Source organism: Mesoplodon densirostris, chromosome 14 (assembly GCF_025265405.1).
Source record: "Mesoplodon densirostris isolate mMesDen1 chromosome 14, mMesDen1 primary haplotype, whole genome shotgun sequence".
NCBI lineage: Eukaryota > Metazoa > Chordata > Mammalia > Artiodactyla > Ziphiidae > Mesoplodon > Mesoplodon densirostris.
In genome coordinates this window covers 65,407,642-65,427,737 of record NC_082674.1, presented here as the reverse complement: position 1 = coordinate 65,427,737, position 20,096 = coordinate 65,407,642, and the positions used below count along the sequence as shown (strand labels likewise).

Below are 20,096 nucleotides of genomic sequence, written 5' to 3'. Positions count from 1 at the left end.
TGGCACATGGAACTCAGGCTCAGTAGTTGTGGCACATGGGCTTAGGTGCTCCGTGGCATGTGGGATCTTCCCGGACCAGGGATGGAACCCATGTCCCCTGCACTGGCAAGCGGATTCCTAACCACTGCGCCACCAGGGAAGCCCTCGTGCCCATTTTTAAATCAGATTCTTTTTTTTTGGGGGGGTGTTGAGCTGTATGCATTCTTTATACATTTTGGATATTAACCCCTTATCTGATATGTGATTTGAAAATATCTTCTCCCATTCTGTAGGTTGCCTTTTTATTTTTTTATTGTTTCTTTTGCTGGACAGAAGCTTTTCAGTTTGATGTAGTCCCACCTGTTGACTTTTGCTTTTGTTGCTTGTGCTTTTGGTGTCATATACAAAAAAATCGTTGCCAAGACAGATGTCAAGTTGCTTTTCCTTTATGTTTCCTTCTAGGAGTTTATAATTTCCGGTCTTACATGTAGTCCTTAATCCATTTTGAGTTAATTTTTGTGCATGGTGTAAGATAGGGGTCCAGTTTCATTCTTTTGCACCTAGCGTGATGCTTTCTGTCTTCTGTGTTATTAAGCATCATTCAGAAGTGGTAAGAAAGGCTTTTAGTGTTGGTTACGTATCGAGTGGTGGACATTCAGACTCTCGCAGTGGGTTACATTCCTGTGACTTTGCACCTGAGAATTAACAATGCCCTTTTTTAGCCTTTCATTTCCCGAAAATCGTGTGCATGCAATACCCTGAGAAGCCACATGGTGGCAGAAGTGGTGCTTTGAAAGTTGTGGATTTACAAACCTGCTCTAGGAGAACGTCTGCTCTGCATCTTCTTCTTCTTTTTTTTTTTTTTTAAATGAAGGTGTAGAATTTGTAGAGCCTCCAAATTCCCATCACCTACCTTAAATAAAACATTACAAGTACAGTTGAGCTCTTGGTACACTTCCCGGTCTGATGATTTTCCCTCCCGCTTTTCCTCTGGGAGGGAACCACTCTCCTGTTCATCCTTTTATTACACACTGTGTATTCTTAGCACTCATGGGGTTGTTTATTTTGTTTTAGATTTTAAATAGTGTGTGTTCTTTGTGATATTGTGCAAGCTGTGCTTTTTCACTCTCTCTCTTCTTGGGTAGATTTATCCATGTGGATTTGTGCAGCTTTAGTGAATTATTTCTCTTCTATAGCTGTGTGGTATTCCAGGAAGGGGTCACGACTTGTTACATGCACTTTCCTGTTGACAGACACTGGGGAGGCTGTCAGACCAGGAGGGACGGCAGACCGGGAGCTGGGGACGTGGGCCCCCATCAGGTCCCCTGTTGCTGTCCAACAACACACTTGGTCTCAAGAACACCCTTTTTCATTAGAATCTTTGCCTCTTTCCCCGAACGCTTGGCCTGAGTCATCACACGTACCCTGAAGGGAGACAGCCTCCAAGGAGTCCAGGAATTCAGCGACATCAAGGCTCAAGTCTGACGCCGTCCACTGGCTTCTGCCCCCGGAGCTATAGGAGGAAGGTCTGTGTCAGTGACCTCGGCCTCCTTCCCAGCCCTCGGCGGCCCGACCACCGCGTGGACCCAGGTGCAGCTGGGCTCCTGCCTCATTTCTGGGAGAGAAAGTAGGCAGGCGGGGGGACCATGGTTTAGTCTGTCTCCAGCCTGTGTTTAGTCTGGGGTTGTCCCCCGGGCCTCTGTGCCCACAGTGGGGAGGGGACACCTCCCCTGCCCCCTGGAGTTCTCATTGCTGAATTAATAGGAAAACCGGTGCAAGACATGAACAGGAGAAGAAGAAACAAGTTTCAATTCCTGCGCACGGAGGTCTCGCAGAAATGGGACCTAAGATGTGGCCAAAGCAGGTGGCTTTTTTAGACAAAGAAACAATAAATTTGTGAGGAATTGACAGGACTAAGAAACGTAGGCTTTGGATGCTCAGTTAGTGAAGGATCTGAGCGGTTTGGCCCTGGGGTTAGTCACCGAAAGAGGTCGCGGGTTTGTTTGTGCGGGCTGCCCTGTCTCTGGCCATTAGGGTGTCCTTCTCCCTCCTTCACATGGAGACTTATCTCCTGCTTCAGGGAGACAGGAGGGGGTCAGAGTGTCCCTCTTATATCGGCCGTTTCTTAAGCAGCTTTAATTCAGAATAATCTATGTGCTGTTGAGGGACATTTGGGGGCAGCTCACCCTGGACCCCAACACTGCCCTGCTCCTGTGTGTCCCCGAAGCTTCCTGGGTTGGGCTTGTTCGCGTTCAGACCTGGGTGTGGATCCACAGTCTCCCTCGTTGGCTGTGTTGCCCGTCAGGACCTTGAGCTGCTTGGAGACTCAGTTACCTCAAATGCATAGTGGGGACAATAATGATCCACGGCTGGTGGGACGGAGGTGAACGTGGGAGCGTGTTCCTCAGCTGTGAGTAGCACTTACATCAGCTCCGCGTACGCACGGCACGGCGTGGGCATTTTTGTGCCCCAGCCCTTGCTTTTGTAAGTACTCTTTGAAAACGGTCTTCTTAGGTTCAATCAGTTTAAAATGCTGGCTTTCTGCGGGCAGGACTAAGGCAGCACGAGTGCAGCGCGGGCTCCGCGTCTGGTCTGCCACCGGTTCCTCTCCCTAAGACCCTCTCCCGCCCACTCCCCACCCTCCCATCCCAGCCGCCACCCCTGTCTCCGCCCTGACAGCTCGGTCTCCCCCCACCCCAGGCCTGGGAGAGGGGTCTTTGGACTGGAGAGACACCCCTGACTGGCTCTCTCGCCTCACCCCCTAGCTCCTCCCTGCAGCCTCCGGGCCTTTGCACGAGCTAAGCTGCTCTCTCCCCAAGCCTCCCCTCCCTCCGGCTCTGGGGGATCAGACCCGAGGTTTCTGTCTTGGGAGGCATTCCCTGCGTCCCTGCCGTCCTCACAGCAACCTTGTCTCCTGTGACTTGACACATTTTCAGCTGCATATTTATTTGTGGGTTAGATGGTTGGCAAGGTGTCCCCCCAGACAGAAAGCTTCAAGATGAGACTTTACACAGAACCCGGGGATGTTTTGATGCCCTGGTGAAATGGTTTGGAGGTGGAAGTTGACAGTAGTAACTGTGGCACTGAAACCAGGCTGGGGCCGCGCAGGTGCTGTGGTCATGCTCACGACACCCTGGAATTCCGGGGAGAAGAGCCACGGCCTCAGAAGCTCAGAACTGCTGCCGGTAACTCTGCCGTCCGGGGATTCTTGCTCCAGGACCTTCACCTGTTGGTTTTGTCACAGGAATGTTTAGTGCGGAAATGTGCTCAGCAGGTCCATGCCTGCTGCGGGGTGGATGGGTGGAATGAGTGGAAACAGTGTGTGTAGCAACTTTATACAGAAGATGATAGCAAAACACATTTTAAGTCAAATCATGTGAAAATCTGGATTTTCAGCAAAGCTCTCTTATGACCACTAGAATTCCTTCAGAGAATTAAAAGTTACCCTATTTACAGAAGTTTAGCTTGATGTGCAGTCTTCTGAAACCGTGTTGACGGTGTCACATGGGGTTGCACTTGCCCGTGGATGGAGGCCGGGGCCCCGCTGACTCTGCCCTGTCTCTCCCCGTGGCCTCGGCGTCTCCGCGGCTCGTGTGCCAGGCGGGTGGTCAGGGTCCTTTGCTGGGGTTTTATGTGCATCTCGGCTCTTGGCTGTGGAGCAGGTGGCCGGGGAGAGGGCCGAGGCGGGGGTCAGGCCGGGGAGAGGGGGCACGGCCGGCCGAGCGTGTGTAGCCAGCCTCAGGCCCCATTTGGGTCCGGGGTGGGAGCCTGACCTGTGGGGAGGGGTGAGCGTGCCAGGAGCCCGCCAGCCTCGGGCCCTCCCCTGCCGTGGACCCTTGCTGAAGTTTTAATCTGCAGAAAAGACCGTTCAGATCATCGGATTCAATCGCTCTATTTCCGAAGGGAAAGATTGAGGCCTTCGGGAGTGATGTGACTCGTGTGCCTGCCTGCCCGCCGGCCGAAGCCGGGACGTTGCCCGTGTGGACCCACCAGCCGGGTGACCCCGGGCTCCCTCTGTGCCCTCGCACCAGCTTCCCCCACCCTCGGCCCCGTAGAAAGGTTGGGGGTGGGAGGGTGACCGAGAGTTTTGTTTTAAATCCTTTTGAAGGAGGATGCAGGAAAGCTTGCTTGTTGCGGCGTGGCTTTGGGAATGTTCTGTGATGGTCTCGCAGAAGACGGTGGGTGACCCGTGTAGATTCTCTGTCTCTGACGGCTGACCTATGGGGTCTCAGACTTCGGCCGAGGCTCCCCCGCCTGCTCGGCGAGAGGAGGGTCGAGGGGATGTTCAGAGGGGCTCGCAGACGGGCCAGGGACCGTGTCTTTGGTGATATTTTCTGACGCTTTTGGACGGTGGATTCTGCCCTCTCACACTCTGCTCTGGTTGACTTGAACTTGAATGTGCCCCCGAGAATCGCCGAGGTCTGAGCCCTCTTGTGACACCCGGGACATGCCTGGGGGCCCGTGTGGATTTGCAGACGGGATCGTGGAAGGAGGGAGGCCGGTGCTCTGCTTTATCAGAGAAGCTTTACTTCCCCTGCAGGGGATTATTCATAGGATAAAGTTAAACTAAAAAGGATTCATTTCCATTAAGTTCAGAGTGGCTGCAAAACAAAATTCTTCTCTTACTGCGTGTGTACAAGGAAATTAATGGCCTGGAAACTTACAGCTGCTCGACCATCTGCAGGCCTGAGGCCCCTGGTCTGGAGGGTCTGCTGACGGGGCCAGCCGCCAGCTGGGCACCGAAGCCAGGGTGCAGCCTTCAGTTCTGCCGAGAAGGAGCCGTCAGCGCAGGAACGCTGGGGACGGGTCTTAGGGGCTTGATGCCTAATTAGGTTTCTTTACCCCCCAGAGCCTGAAGGGGGTACTGGGACCAAGTACACTGAGAACTGGACTGAGTCAAGTAGAGGGTGGTTTTTTAGTTCTTATCCCCAATGGAAAGTGTTCATACTGGTGGAAGGTGTTGCTCAACTCTACAAATGTGCAGCATCTGAGTTTTTGCAATCTCACAGGAAAGTACAGTTTTCCAAAACTGTGGAATGGATGTGCCTTTTAAGAATCTCATTTAGGTAATGTGGAGGGTTAAATGCACAAACAAAACAAAACAAAACCAGTTTCAAAGCTCTGGAGCATTCATCTGAAACGCAGCATCATCATAAAGTGGCGAGGCTCTCAAAATCAGTTGGTGGAAAAACTAAACCAGAGAACTTACTGAGCAAACGCACACTACCATGTACCTAGCCTTGTAAGACGCAGCGATACAGTAGCTACACGGCTGCCCTGGAGGGCTGTTATCTGGGGGGGATGGGGGGATGGAGACCCTGGTGATAGTGAGTGAAGGGTCTCCAAAGCCCTCCTGTGAGAGGGACCCCTGCGCTGAGTCCAGAGGCAGGACTCGGGGCCAGGACGCCCCATCTGTCCTGGGACCGCGCTCAGCACGGGGAGCAGCCATCGGGTCACCGCAGGGTCTTCCAGGACCTGCGAGTGACCGGTTTACATTTGGAAAGAACTCCTGGAAATTTGGAGGATAGAGTAGAGGCGGGTGAGGCCAGAGGCAGAGAGATGACTGGGAGGTGGAGAGAAATGGGGGGGGGTACAACAGGGGCTCTTCTGAACCAGCGTCTGGCCCGCAGTTGAGGTCAGTGTCCCGCCCTGGAGCAGGGATGTCTGTGCAGGTCGGAAGGTGAGTCCACCTGCCAGTGCCCTGAGACGGGGGCAGTGTTGTGCTCGCGTGCATTTCTGAGACTCACTGACCTTCCTCCGATTCATAGAAGGTCCGTGACCGCCTCCCCCCTCCACTTGGAAAGGTGGAGGACGGGGTCAGAGGTCAGCCTGCAGAGCGAGGCCCTGTGTGATGCATCTGGGCCTTCCTGTTTAGTCATTTCAACCAAGAGCACAAACCTATTGCAGTAGAAAGTACCCGCTGAGCTGATGTCGCATTTCGCTGTGAGTCGGAGCTCAGGTCCCAGGAGAGCCCGGCGGTCGGGGGGAGCAGTGGGCAGGTTCACAGAGCCGCCACCCCGCGGTGGGAGCGGGCCGGGGTGCCCCCTCCACACGTTCTGTGAACCTTTGCTCGTGGACAGCCGCTGGGCTCTAAGGGCGGCAGCGCGGCCCTTCAGAGTCCGTTTAGGCCGCGAAATGGACATCCCTGTGTGGACACCCACGTGGGCCTCCCTCAAATGCTAAGACAGTCGTTTGAAGTTCAGAACTCATTTAAAATAGGCCTGATCTACAATCCAGGCTCAACTGATAACTTTCTACGGGAGGGCGTGAAAGGAGGGAACCACGGGGACGGCGATGGGGACGTGGGGCCTCTCCTGGCATCACATCACCTGCCGCGTCCCAGGGCTGTGCCCTCTGTCCCTCTCTCCCCCCACGCAGATGCACAGAAACCTTTGTTCGGGGGTGTCATCTGGCTGCAGCCTGAGCCATTGTGTGGTAGGGGGTTGTTCCCTCCCAGAAATGGGCGCCCCTCCCTGGCTGCGTGTGGCGGGGAGGGAAGGGTACCACTGTCTCCCGCTGTCTGTGTTGTCAGTGAAATGGCAGTGGTCAAAGACCTTTGCCCAAAGCCCCAGGATTTAACTTTATGCAGGTGTGACAAGCCTGGATCTACTGAAGTGTGCACGCGTCAGCACAGCCACTTTAAAAGTCCGCAGGCAAGAACTGGTTCAGTTTGTTTTACATAACTTTTCTTACCCCTGTTCACATCCTTTTAACTTTAGACTCATCAAATAGAGGATTCGTCCTACACGATAGTGTTTCCTGTCTTGTCAACTTTACTAGTTTACAAGCCTTTTCCCTTGTCAGCGGGCTGCATTACTCTTTCTCAAGTTCTCTTTAAACATCAAGCTCTCTTATGTTCATTTTCCTATAGAAACAAGTCCTTTTCAACGTTGAGGCTTCTGTGTTTGCAGTGGCTACAATTAGTTTGTATTTTATTCCTCAGGCATTTATTCTGTTTTGATGCCTACAGTTAAAAAAAAAAAAAAAAGATTGGTGCTTGTTTCTCTGCGTTTTTCACCTGTCATGACAAAAATGTAAGAATTAGGCACTTTAAGGAATCCTAATTTTATGTTTCTATTACTGTAAACGTCAAAATTTTCTGTGTTTTATGTCTCAGTAGGATCCTAGAGCTTTGTACAAAAGGTATATGTAAAACTTCTACATTTTTTCTATTTATTTTTGAATGTGCAGGGTATTCCAAGTCCAGCAGGTATAGAGCAGTGGTTACAGAGAAGCTGTCTTATGCTGCTCTGCCCATCCCCCAGGCACCCGATGTTACCAGTTTCCTCTGTATCCTTCCAGAGAGAGGAAGAGATACATTTGTCCCTCGATTTTTTTTGGTAATGTTTTGTCACTAGTTATATCTAGTGTGGTAACAAAATTACTAATTTTCCCCCTGCATTTCTTTAAAAACGTATGTTACACTTTGATGGTGACTGTAAAAAGTTGTGTTTCCACTGGGGCGGGCGTGGGTGGGTGGGGACCAGGGCTGCAGCCCTAAAGGGGCCGGGGCCCCACAGTCCCGAGTGAAGGAGTGAGATGCAGAGCCCTCCCCCTTCCTTGGGGTCCTGAATATTTGAATTTATAATACCGATCCTTCTAGAGAGGGGAACGTATTAACTCTTTAACTATTGGTGTGAAAAGAACTTTCAGACCCATGTCTCTGCGCTCTCGTCCTGGAGGGGATTCTGGGAGGAAAGATGCTGACACGCAGACAAACTGCCGGCACCGCGAAGCCAAGCTGTTGGCTGAGAGCAGGCCCGCGCTCGCGCCGGCTGGGAGTCCTCCTGAGAGGGGCTGAGTCAGACTCGCCTGCTGCCGCGCGGGCGTCCCGCGGGGCCCGGGGACAAGGACGTGCCCCTATGATCTGCCCCCCACACTGCAGACACCCACCCCCCACCCCGGGAACCAGACCCTCCCTCCTGACGCGGGGGCCGCTGTAGGCGGACAGCGTGCGCATCTCCCGCGAGGGGACCCGTCCCCGGGGGGGGGGGGCGGCTTTGGGTGTAGAGAATCGCGGGATGGCGGGTGGCAGAAGAAACCACCTCCCTTTCAGTTATGAATTTTTGAGTAACACTTAATGGGGGAGAAAAAAGACACTTCCTTCCTTTCTGAAGAGGATTTAGAGCACCGTGGAGAGCGCGGAGCGGCGTGCTGCCCTTCGGAACTGTGCTTTTCCGTTTGAAGGAAAATGTCCCAACGAGCTCGTGATGACCAGGCACTTCTTGAAACCGACGGCTGCGCGTGAAGTGTTGGTGGATTTCCTGGTCCAGAGAACAGGGCAGGACCCTTCTTGAGTCACGACCTTTCTGGAGCGTTTTAGCCCGGTTTTGATGCACAGCGATGCTGGAACGGTCCACGCAGGAGCCGGCGCGATCGCTCAGGGTGGCCGGGCTCTGCTCGGCGGGAGCACGTGAGCACCAGGCCCTCCCAGGTGCGGGCGCGGAGACACGGCCGCCCGCGGGAGGGTGTGTACCCAGCAAGCAGGAAGCGCGGCCGCCGGCGCCGCAGACCGCTCCCCGGGCCAGGTGTGCGCGGGGCGGTCTCCAGCCCTGGCGGCCGCCCGCCCTCCGGTGCCGGTGCCAGGCTCCGAGGGTCGCGGGCCGGGAGCATGACGGCCTTACAGCTCAAAGAGCTCTCGCAGTCGGGGCTCTACCGCCGGAGGAGGGACCGGCCGGACAGCCTGCGGCTCCTGGGGCCGCAGGAGCAGGCTCTCAGGTGAGTGGAGCCCGGCGGGGCGGGGTGGGGGGGGCGGCAGCCTGAGCCCCGGCCCGGCCGGACGGTGAGCGGCGAGGGGCGACGGGCTGAGCCCCTGGCGTCAGCTTCCCAGCCCTGCAGCCTCGCTCCACCCCCAGGGCCGAGGATCGCAGAGGGAGGGTTTGACCTGCCCGCCGCTGTCAGAAGGCACATCGCTTGGGCTTCTTAGGGCGCGTTTCAGAGGGATTTTTCTCTGCGTTTTGACGGTGAGGGTCGCGGGCGATGTCTTGGGTGGGCGTCGGGGTGTTGTTCTTCGGTGTCGACGTGGGTTTCACAAAGGAAGGCAGGGCAAGTTTTGAACGTAACCTGGGAGGGAGGGAGACCTTTCTAACTGAAAAGGTTAGGGGTTTTCTGTTTCCACCGTTAATTGGCCTAAAACAACACGGTGTTAGTTTTTCGTACCGCTATTGAATTCTTTTTAGGTTACAGGTTCTGAACAGCCCCTGCGCATTAAGCTGTTGCTTAAACTGCTGTGTTTGCCGCGAGGGGTGGGGACTCTGAGCTGACAGCAGGGACCCTTCTCCCCGCACGCGTGCTGGGTGGCACCTCAGTGCCTTTGTGGACACTTGATCCACGCGCTTGAATGTTCCACCCAGATGGTGAGAGGAATAGATACGTTTTATATATATATATAAGTAGTATATAATAGTTATAACCTCTCTCTATATATATTTCACCTATAAATTCGCTTTTAGAGTTTATTTTAAATTCTTTAAACTTAACAGGAAAAAATTGACAAGGAAGCTCTTTAAACTTATATTAAAGTTGTCTACAAATTTACTACAGGAAGTGTACTTTGGGAGGGATATGTTTATTTGAAAATGTTTGACTCTGGCTGGTACTGATACTTACACTATTAGAATTTATTCCCTACCACGTCGGGTGTCTCTTAGCTACAATTAGTGTATCAACTTTGAATTGACTGGATTAAACAGAATTTTAAAGCTTCAGAGTTTGACTTGTAAATTTTCACTACAAGGTTAGTGAGAATTCTGAGCCCCCTCTTGCTCGACCAGATGGGCACGGGTGGACGTGAGCCCTGAAACTGCCTCCAATCTGCTCTTGATCCAAGAGTGAAAACTTACCCAAAGTAGTTTTAATTTCAGATTCGGGGTCCTAATGAATTTACTTCAAAAGAAATAAGATATGTAAAATGACATTCAAGACCAGCCAACTTTCACTTATTTTCAGACAGTGGCAGAAGTACCCATGAATGAGATTACCTGTTATGTCTGAGGGGGTGGTTATGTATATAAGTCATAATGGCCTTTGAAACAACTAGGTTGTTTTGTTTTCTCTCGAGTTTAAATTACAGAAGGAAGAATCATTCTTAAGGTGTATTACTTGTTGCCTTGGGGTGAGGAGACATTTTCCCACTTTTTCTGCTGTATTGTCCCCTGGTGATTAGAAGGGGCTTAGGCTTCTGCCATGTCTCTGTCCCCGGGTTCAGAGAAGTGACCGTTTACTTATTTTAGGACTTCGAGCTCAGCCAGGAAAAGAGCCTTTTATCGATTTAGAGAGGCAGGGTTTTTGCCTAGTTTTATAGGAAGCCTGTTTTTAGTATGAAATCGGGTTCCTCCGGTAATAGGAGCTGGAAGGGTGACTTCGAGGTTAGACACGCCCAGTTCAGGCCGCTGGGTCAGGCAGATAACCTTGATGGACTCAGGTGGCTTCTCTTTAAAAGGAGGATAAAAACCATTGCCGCTGTTGAGTGTCGTTTATTATCTCATAAAACCCTCGCCACCAGCTTGATGGCAGGCGTTGTCATCCGGTGAAGGGTACCTCGTGCATTACTCACTCGGCTACCGTTCATCCATCTCCTGCTGTGTGCCCCATCGAGGCTGGGCCGCGTTAGACTCAGGGCCGCCCCAGGGACACCAGCATCTGGGCCCTGGAGGGTCACCTGCAGGTGTTTCTCCCAGGAGCTGTCGCTGGACTGAGCACCTGTGACATTGGGCACCTCAAAGTAGCACAGACCCACTCCCACTCTGACCCCCTCACTCACACACTGTTTTCTCAGCACGTTTATGGATTCTGGCAGAAAAGCCATCAGAGACTAACAGGGCTGTGCCCACTGCCAGAAAACATGTTTAAGTTTAAATTGAAGACTGTGCTCTGAAACAGAACACAAGTGTTTAAAGAGCACATAAAAGTCAGTGAAGGACTTCTCTGGTGGCGCAGTGGTTAAGAATCTACCTGCCAATGCAGGGGACACGGGTTCAAGCCCTGGTCCGGGAAGATCCCACATGCCATGGAGCAATTAAGCCCGTGTGCCACAGCTACTGAGCCTGCGCTCTAGAGCCCGCGAGCCACAACTACTGAGCCCGCGTGCCACAACTGCTGAAGCCTGGGCGCCTAGAGCCTGTGCTCCACAACAAGAGAAGCCACCGCAATGAGAAGCCCGCGCACCGCAACGAAGAGTAGCCCCCACTCACCGCAACGAGAGAAAGCCCGCACACAGCAACAAAGACCCAACGCAGCCAAAAAAAAAAAAAAATTAAAGAGCTGGTGAAACTGCCTCCGGCTTCAAACTCCAAACTGTTTAGAACAGAACGCTGCCTGTATTGATTTTTATTTTAAAGTATCCAGTACAGCCTGAAACGTGCTCTCCTTGCTTTGTACAGCAGACCGTCAGCCTCCACACCTGAGCGCTGAGTCACGGCAGGCGGTTCATCTCGTTTAGACTTTGTCACAACAGGAAAAAGTTGTGTGATGGGAGCCTCTTAGTTCTAGAACGTGTCCTTAAGTGTGGCTGGAACCTGACGTGCCTGAGAGACCCCTGGACGTCACCTTCCTCCGTGGAGGTGGACCTGAGGACTCTGCGTGCAGGTAGCGTTGGTACCACCTCCTCATTCAGGGACAGGACTTCTGACCTCCTGCTCTGCCCGTGGGTTCATTCAGTGGAACTCTTCACCCGCCCCCTGTGGCGGAAGCTGTTCCTCGTACCTTCCCGGGCAGGGACCCTCTTCCTAAAGTGCCTGATGCCTGAAAATACCGTCCAAGATATGTGTGTGTGTGTGTGTGTGTGTGTGTATTTACTCCTTAGCTATTTATTCTCCCTCTTAAATTGTGCTGCACCCAAACACAGTTTTTTTTTTTTGAGGAAACCTGAATGAAAAACACACCTGTGCGATCCACAACCCCCCACCCCCGTTAAAAATTCTCAGAGTCACCTGGGCTCTGCCTCAGACACATGGGGTCTATAACTAACTGGGGACATCTCAGAATCAAGTCTTTGCCAGCCGGCTCAGAAAGGAAGTTTAATGCAGGACCAGGGGCTGGCGAATTATGACCCTTAGGCCTGATCTTCCTGTTTCTCTGTGGCCCACGAGCTCAGGATGGATTTTATATTTTTCAAATGGTTGAATAAAATGAAAAGAATATTTCACGACATAGGAAAATTACATGAAACTCAGTGTCCACAAATAAAGTTTTATTGACACACAGCAGACGTATTTGTACACGTGGTCTCTGGTGGGTTCTTGCCGTGGTGCCCGAGCTGAGCTGTGGCCACAAAGACGGGTCTGGCCTCCGGCTCTTTGCAGTCGCCCCCTGGTCTCGAGCTCAGATCAAGGACCCTTAGGTCCTCCACTCTTATTCCTTTAGTTTTGCCCCCCTCCTCCCCTCCGCCTGCATGAAGCAAAGGTGGATCAGAAGAGGCAGCTGACGTTTGTGCCCCTCTGTGAAGTCCACTGGGGAGGACTCACTTGTGCTGTGCTTTCCTACGCTATTCCTGGTGGAGCTGGGGCACCAGGACCAGAAAGGGGGTGCAGAGAGAAGTAACCTTTACTTTATGGTGGTTAAGTAAGGCTTTGGATCTCCTATCCTTCTAGATCTGGGATGGCGTCGTTTTCCAGCAGCAGGATGCCTTTGCTTGGTTAAGAGTAGGAAACACGGATCAGGCCCCCATGCTGACTGAGCCCTTGCTGGGGGCCAGGCGCTGTGGTGAGAACTTCCGTGGTTCTGTTCTTAACTCAGTCCCGAAAGGGGGAGAAGGACCCAGGCCGTGAAGGGGCCCAGCTCCCAGCCTTGGTTCAGCGTCCTGTCGGGTGGGAACTGGGCCGTCCCAGTGCCCGGGGTGGGCTGGGGGAGCGTTTCCTTCAAACCTGTCTGCTGTTTGCTGATCATCTGGGGGACCCATCTTTTGACTGAAAAACCAGCGTTTGTATTTTAGTTTTAGAAACATAATCTGTTCGGCAGAGGGATGAAACTGCAGCTTGGCCATTTTGTCTGTCCCCATTTCATGGTTCAGCAAGAACACATTTAATCTTCCCAACAGTGAGCTCAACTGATAACAAGTATTTCTTCTCTTTGGTCCAGGGAGGTGTCAGCCGGCCAATGTTGGTTTTTGAAAGGTAGTAGTGCCTTCTCGTATGTGTTTAAGGGTGTAATTCACACACACACACACACGAAAACATACACGCACGTGCACGCGCACTGGAGTACTATTCAGCCGCGAGAAAGAAGGAAATCCTGCCAGTCCTGACAGCAAGGATGGGCTCTGACAGTGCCAAGTGAATGAGGTGGACAGGGAAAGACAGACAGCGTGTTCTCTGTCTTAAATGCAGAATCTAAAACCAGAGTGGAATGGGGGTCCAGGGGCAGGGAGTGGAGGCCTGGGGAGGGGCGGTTTAAGGCACAGACTTGCAACTAGAGGATGAACGAGCTCTGGAGGGAGGCCTGCCACACGGCACGGTGACGGCATTCAGCAGGGCTGTGCCGTGTGGCGTGACGGAGGTGTCACTGACGCTCTGGGGTGATTATACAGCAACACTAAGCATGTCAAACCAGCAGCCGTGCATCTCAGACTCGCACGTTTACGTGTCCGATATTATCTCACTTTAAAAAATGTGTAACACAAGTGTTCCTGTTGGAATAACAGGTTTCACAGTCACCCCTTCCTCACCCTTCTCACCACCCCCCCTAAATTGAGTCCAAGCCACAGGCCCCACCGTCCACCCCAGGGCCTGGTAGCCATCCCTGCCCAGGGTCTGCTGCTCCCTGAAGGAATGAAAGCACACTGGCTTCGAGGTGCCTCTTTTATTCCAGGTTAAACCCCTTTGACTCTGAGAGAGTAAGTTAAATTGATGTCCATCCCTCTGATGTCCCACACAGAGGAGTGTATCTACCAAAGGATGGACCGTGACCTTCCGGTTTTCCTTCTTCGGTGGTTTTGGGAGGCTTATTTTCTGAAGGGAAATGTTTTCCTCTCGGTCACCTAAAGTATTTCCATATAGTTGAGGGGGTATATGCTGAAAGTAAAAATAGTATTAATGCTTAAAGTTAGTGTGTGTTAAAGGGACAGTTGAAGGGTTGAAGGTCCTGTTCTGTGTCTCTGTGCTGCTCTGAGACCCTTGGGAGAGAACCTCGGCCTCAGCAGAGTCAATTTGTTAATTTGCTGTCACTCACATAAAGTTTTCTAAATGATTTACTATGACAATTAAGTGCCAATATTTTAATCATTATAAATTGCTTTTCTGTTGGTTAAAAGAAAAAAAAACTTGATGTATCAGTTATAAATCACTTATAAAAACAAAAAAAAATACAATTGGCTAAAATGTGTGCTTTATATTACTTTGGAGATATGCTATTAAAATGAAACAATGCTATTTATTTTATATGTATTTACATATCTTGGAAACACAGCCACTTAATTGTGTATCTGTGCGACCCAGTGGCTATTCTGTGATTAAAACAGACTTTAGACAAATATTCTCCTGCATAAAATCTACTTTTAGAAACAATCATTAAATAAGAATTAATATGAATTATGAAATTAATATGAATTATGAATTAATATGAAACAGTGGTTGCATTAGCTTCTTAGAGCTGCTGTAACAAGTACCACACCCTGGGAGGCTTCAGACGGCAGAGATGTCTGGTCTCTCAGTTCTGGAGACTCGGGGTCAGAAATCAGCATGGCAGCTCTCCTCGTGCCTCTGATGTCAGCTGCAGGGCTGTGTGTGCAGCTTGTGGGGCATCACCCCACCCTGGCCTCTCTCATCACGTGGCTCTGTCTCCACATGGCGTCCTCCTCTGTGTGTGTATCTCCTCTTGTAAGGACACCAGTCATATGGGAGTTGGGCCCACCTACTCCAGTGTGACCTCAGCTTGTGCCTTAATTACATCTGCAGAGACTCCACTTCCAATAAGGTCATGTTCACAGGTACCAAGGTCAGGACTTCAACATGTCTTTTGCAGTAGGAGCCCTAACAATGGTGTCTGCATGATACACTGCAGCGTTCTTATTTAAAAAAAATTTTTTTTTTAATTTTTTAAAATTTACTTATTTATTTTATTTTTTGGCTGCACTGGGTCTTGGTTGCTGCGCACAGGCTTTCTCTAGGTGCAGCGAGCGGGGGCTATTCTTCGTTGCAGTGCACGGGCTTCTCATTGCGGTGGCTTCTCGTTGCGGAGCACGGGCTCTAGGCGTGTGGACTTCCGTAGTTGCAGCATGTGGCCTCAGTAGTTGTGGCACGTGGGCTCAGTAGTTGTGGCTCGTGGTCTCTAGAGTGCAGGCTCAGTAGTTGTGGCACACGGGCTTAGTTGCTCCGTGGCATGTGGGATCTTCCCGGACCAGGGCTCGAACCCTTGTCCCCTGCATTGGCAGGCGGATTCTTAACCTCTGCGCCACCAGGCAAGTCCCTCAACACGTCTTTTTAGGGGACAGAATCCCACCCACAGCAGTGGTTTTTTTGAAGGTTAAAGATCATTCCAGTGTGCAGTTTTTTAGAAACAGCTTTATTGAGGTGAAACGAATGGGCCTCAGTAGATGCACAGTTTAATGTGCAGCTTGGTCAGTGTTGACACGTACACAAAGTCAAAGTCACGCACGTCCTCCACATCATCAAGTCCCTGCCTGCATTTGTAGCCCTCCCACATCCCTAGGCAGCTGGTGGCTCTGGATGCTCTTGCATTTTCTGGAGTCGTGTATAAATAGAACCATTCGGTCACGTACCCTTTGTTTTCTTTAGGCTCCTTTAACTCAGCATCATTATTTTAAGACTCGTCCGTTCTGCAGGAGTCAGTATCATTCATTTTACTGCTGAGTCACCTTCCGCTTATGGATTTACTGCGTTTGTTGGTTCCCGGTTGAGTGGTGCCCAGCTCTTGGCCGTTTCAGATGAAGCTGCATGAACATTCGCACACAAGTCCTGTGCTTTCATTTCTCTTGGGTGGAATGGTGGGGTTGTTTGGTGGGCACACACTTAATATCTGGAGAAATGGCTAAACGGTTTTCCAAAGAGGCTGTACCATTTTGTGTTCCCACCAGCAGTGTTTGAGGTTCCATTTTCTCCACACCCTCAGCCACACTTGACACGGTTGATATTTTCCAGTTTTAGCCTTTCGGGGGAGTGTACTGCCATCTCCTTGTGGTTTTATTTGCATTTCCCTAATGACTCACGAAGCTGGGTATCATTTCTTGTGCTTATTTGCAGTTCCTGTATCTTTTTGGCAAATTTACCATTCAGGTTTTTACCCAACTTTTTTACTGGGTTATTTCTTATAGTATTTAGTTGAAACAGTGCTTCATATGTTCTAGATACAAGCCCTTTGTCAGCTACATATTTTGCAAGTATCTCCTCCCAGTCTGCAGTTTGTCTTCTCATTTTTATAAATGTCTGTTGACAAGCAAAAGTGGTTTTTTTGATAGTTGATTGATCTTTTTCTTTATATAAAGTTTGTGCTTTTTGTGTCCTATTTAGGAAATCTTTCCCAAACCCACAGTGAATAAGGTTATTAATAAATATGTTCCATATAAATGTAAAATCATTAATTATTTCTTTACACCAGCTTGGCCTCTCTTGCCCTTCACTGCTTTTCTGGCTGTGCTGAGTCCTCACAGGGATGCTGTGCAGTTCACAAGAAAGGAAAAGGGCCCTGGAGACCCATGGTTGGTAATTCAGGAGTCGAGCCGGGGCTGTTCCCCGTGTGTCTTATGCTTTTAACTACACACTTAGGCCTCACTTAGGTTTTAGGGTAAGGTTTCTTACCTGGAAGGTCTGAATACACTTGATCGTATCTTAAAAGTTAAAAATTTACCAAGGGTGACCTCCTGTGATGCCCGTTGAAACAAAAATGGAATTTTTCTGCCTCGTAGATAATTCATACATGTTTGCCAGAGAAACTATCTAGGTTAAGAAAGCTAAAACTATTCTATTTTTGTGTCATAATGAATATATTACTTAAAATTAAAATTAAGCACTATAAGAATGTCCAGCCTTTTATCTTACGTAAAACATTTGTCCTCCTGCCCCGGCATCAGGATGTGGGGGAACAGACACTGTAGGAATTGACCAGGCATCAGGGCACAGAGGATGTTTGCTTATGTCTAAGCGTGTCTGCTGCCAACTTTATTTCTCAGTTCTAACAGACAGACAAAACTGGGACAAAACAAATTCTGCAGTGGTTTGGAAAATTTTGTTTCTTTCTTTTTTTGCCGCACCTTGCAGCATGCGGGATCTTAGTTTAGTTCCCCAACCGAGGATGGAACCCGAGCCCTCGGCAGTGAAAGCGCAGAGTGCTAACCACTGGACCGCCAGGAGTGATTAGGGTTCCGCGCTTTCACTGCCGAGAGCCGGGTTCCATCCCTGGTCGGGGAACAAAAAAAAAAAAAAGAAAAAAAAAAAAGCCTTTCTGGAAAATTTCAATAACATTTCCAGGTGCAAGGAAATACGTTCTTTGTTTCATGGTAAAAGCTAATGTCAGTCATCTTGGCAGTATTGGAGATAAACTGATGTTATGGGTATTTTAAACAACGAGGTTTTATAAAAGTATAGCCAATTTAAAAGATCAAAAATTTTCCTGGATATGGAATCATTCTTTGTGTGGCAGTCAACAAATGCCTTTAAAAATGGATTCAACTGGAAATATCAGCTATTCAACACAAATTGCAGTTTTGTCTCTTCTTGATTTAATGTCGTGCTTTATTTAAAGGATATATTGTCAGGTTATGGGTTTTCTGCATTAGGCGTTTGTGGTTCAGTCTGCATTTGCTAAGGTCCTGTCATGTGCCAGGGATGTGAGGCTGGTTGAAACATTCATTATCTGCTAACATAGAAGTTCTTGTGTGTGGACAACAGACAACAGAGAGATACTTAAAGACCCCGCATTGCTGGAGGGAGGCCCATAGCACTGCAGGAGCAAGTGCGTTAATCCTCTGTTGTGAGAAACAGATTACCCAGCACTTAGCGGCAGTGGGAGTTGGCGGACTTTCTGTAAAGGGCCAGATAATAAATGTTTCAGGCTTTTGTAGGCCTTCTGTCAGTGTCACAACTGCTCGGCCTGCGGTTGTAGTGTGAACACGGGCCGTGGAACATGTGGGTGAATGTGTTGCTAAACTTAAAAGCAGCCGGGGATCCAGGTCTGACCTGTGGGCACGCATTTGCTGACGGCAGGCCTGTCATCACCATCGCTGGTTGTCTCCCGCTTGCTGAGGGTCAGGAATCCGGGTTCAGCTCGGGCCAGTGCCTCTGGCTGAGGGTCTCTGAGTCAGGGCTGCCTCTTCTCGAGGCTGGAATGGGGTGAATGGCCCCAGAGCGTTTTGTAGCCTAATTCCAGCAATGACTGCCAGCCACCTCTACTGAACTGTTTTGGTCAGGAGCCCTTCAGCGAGTCCAGCCCACACCGGGGAGGGCGCCGTTACACACAGGTGCGAACACTGTCAAAGACAAAATACTCATGACACCTGGTAGAGAACAGGAAGGACCATCAGGATGGATGTAGGGACCCCTGCAGTGGGGCAGAGAGAAGGGGCTCAACTCCGAATCCACCAAGGAAAACGGGATTTACAGCGAAGGAGCAGGCGGGGGTCAGCGGACGGAAAGTTACTGAGAGGGAACATCCGGGTGAAGGGATTCTGGCTAAACTGACCTTCCAGGATTCCTGCTGAAGACAGGCCAGGGCATCAGACATGGCCTGGGGGAGGGGTGGAGGCCGAGGAACCGGTCAGATACAGAGGGCCATCTGATCTGCAGGTAGGGCGTTCTGGCCCAGCTGACAGAGCAGGATTCCGGTGAAACTGGACCCTCAGAGGTCACGGCCTCGTCAGAAGGCTCAGCAGGGAGTCTTTGTGGGTGCCTGGAGGTGGCCTCCCCAGGGCTGCCGCAGGGGGTCCCAGAGGAGAGGCAGTGGGTGCGGTGCAGGGAGATGAGACCCGCATGCCCACTGGCTCTGCTGTCAAGTCAGCCCGGGCTCCTGGCCCAGCGTCGGTGCCTGTGTCTCTCTTGTTGTCACGGTGCGTCAGCCTCCCGGCAGCATCGTTTCCCTCCATCCTGCTCCTCTGGTCCCCGACTTCTAGTTCCATTCATTACTTCACGGCCGGGCTCAGGTAAACACTTGCTGAATGAAAGCGAAGGAGATCCAGGAAAGAAGCGGACATCTGCAGACGGGATGCCGCAAAGTCGCGGCCGTTCTCCCACGTCCATTGTTGACCCCTCCTTCGCCCGGTTGGTGCGGGGGCACTGGGGTGGGGACAGCGGGCGCTGGGGCTCGCGGCCGCCCCGCCCACATGCCCTCACGCTCCCGGGAGCCCCTGTCACTGTCCCCGCCAGGCGGGCGGGCGTCCCGGCTCTGCTGACGTGCGAGAGGTGCGGGGACCAGGTTTTCCATCACGGTGGCTTCTTGCTAATAGACACTCAGCACAGGGTTGCTGAGTTGCAGGAATAAATGAAGGTCCTGGTACCTGGCTGTTGGCTTCGTGGTTCCTCGTGTCCCCTGACAGCAGCACGGCCCTGCGGGGCCCATCACACGTCCTGAGGCAGAGCCACCCCGTCGAGAAGCTTCCCCACTGTGACAGCAGCCTCGATCCGCTAGGCCATCCAGACCTCTGGCCCCAACACCCTCTGCCCTGGCCAGTCTGCCAGCCTCCTCAGGCCATTTAATGCCCTACACACCTCATGGCCACCTTCCCAGGCCAGTTATTCCCTGGACCGATTCCCAATTCACGTAACTCCTAGACTCTGATTGCTGGGTGAACAAGTGATATAAGACAGATTTCTGTCGTACAGCCACACCTTCTTCCTGGTTACCACTGGGCAGTCTTCTTCTTTTACTGATTTTTCCATCACCCTCGTTGTTATAACTATTTGAAACCTCCCCCGTCATTGGTTTTGTTCACCGCACCTGCTTTCCTGAAACCACCGATGCTCAATGGTATAAGATTTCTCTCTCTGTCCCCCTCGTATTTGTGCAGATAAACTTCACGTGGGGACACGTTCAGGTTTGCAGGGATGTTATGCAGCCAGTGCGCGGTTCCTCCCTTGTGTCTGTGTAACTGCTTCCCGCGCCCCGTGGGTCTTGCCCGGCCCCTCAAGGGCCCTCCTCCCCGAGCCTCTTTGACCTTTCCCCCTGCCCTCGGT

General features: G+C 51.2%; 1 protein-coding gene across 3 annotated transcripts in view; it reads left to right on the top strand.

Annotated features, from left to right (window-relative positions):
- Window positions 1-20,096, top strand: part of LIMS1 (LIM zinc finger domain containing 1) — a 100,808-nt gene that overhangs the window by 47,799 nt on the left and 32,913 nt on the right. Inside the window, exon 1 of one of the 3 annotated variants that reach the window (XM_060118062.1) lies at window positions 8,547-8,697. The exons of the other annotated variants lie outside the window; for them this stretch is intronic. Within the exon in view, the coding sequence (XP_059974045.1) occupies window positions 8,591-8,697 (107 nt within the window). The 5' untranslated portion in view covers window positions 8,547-8,590. Of the gene's footprint in view, window positions 1-8,546; window positions 8,698-20,096 lie in introns of those variants that run through there. 3 annotated transcript variants of the gene reach the window in all.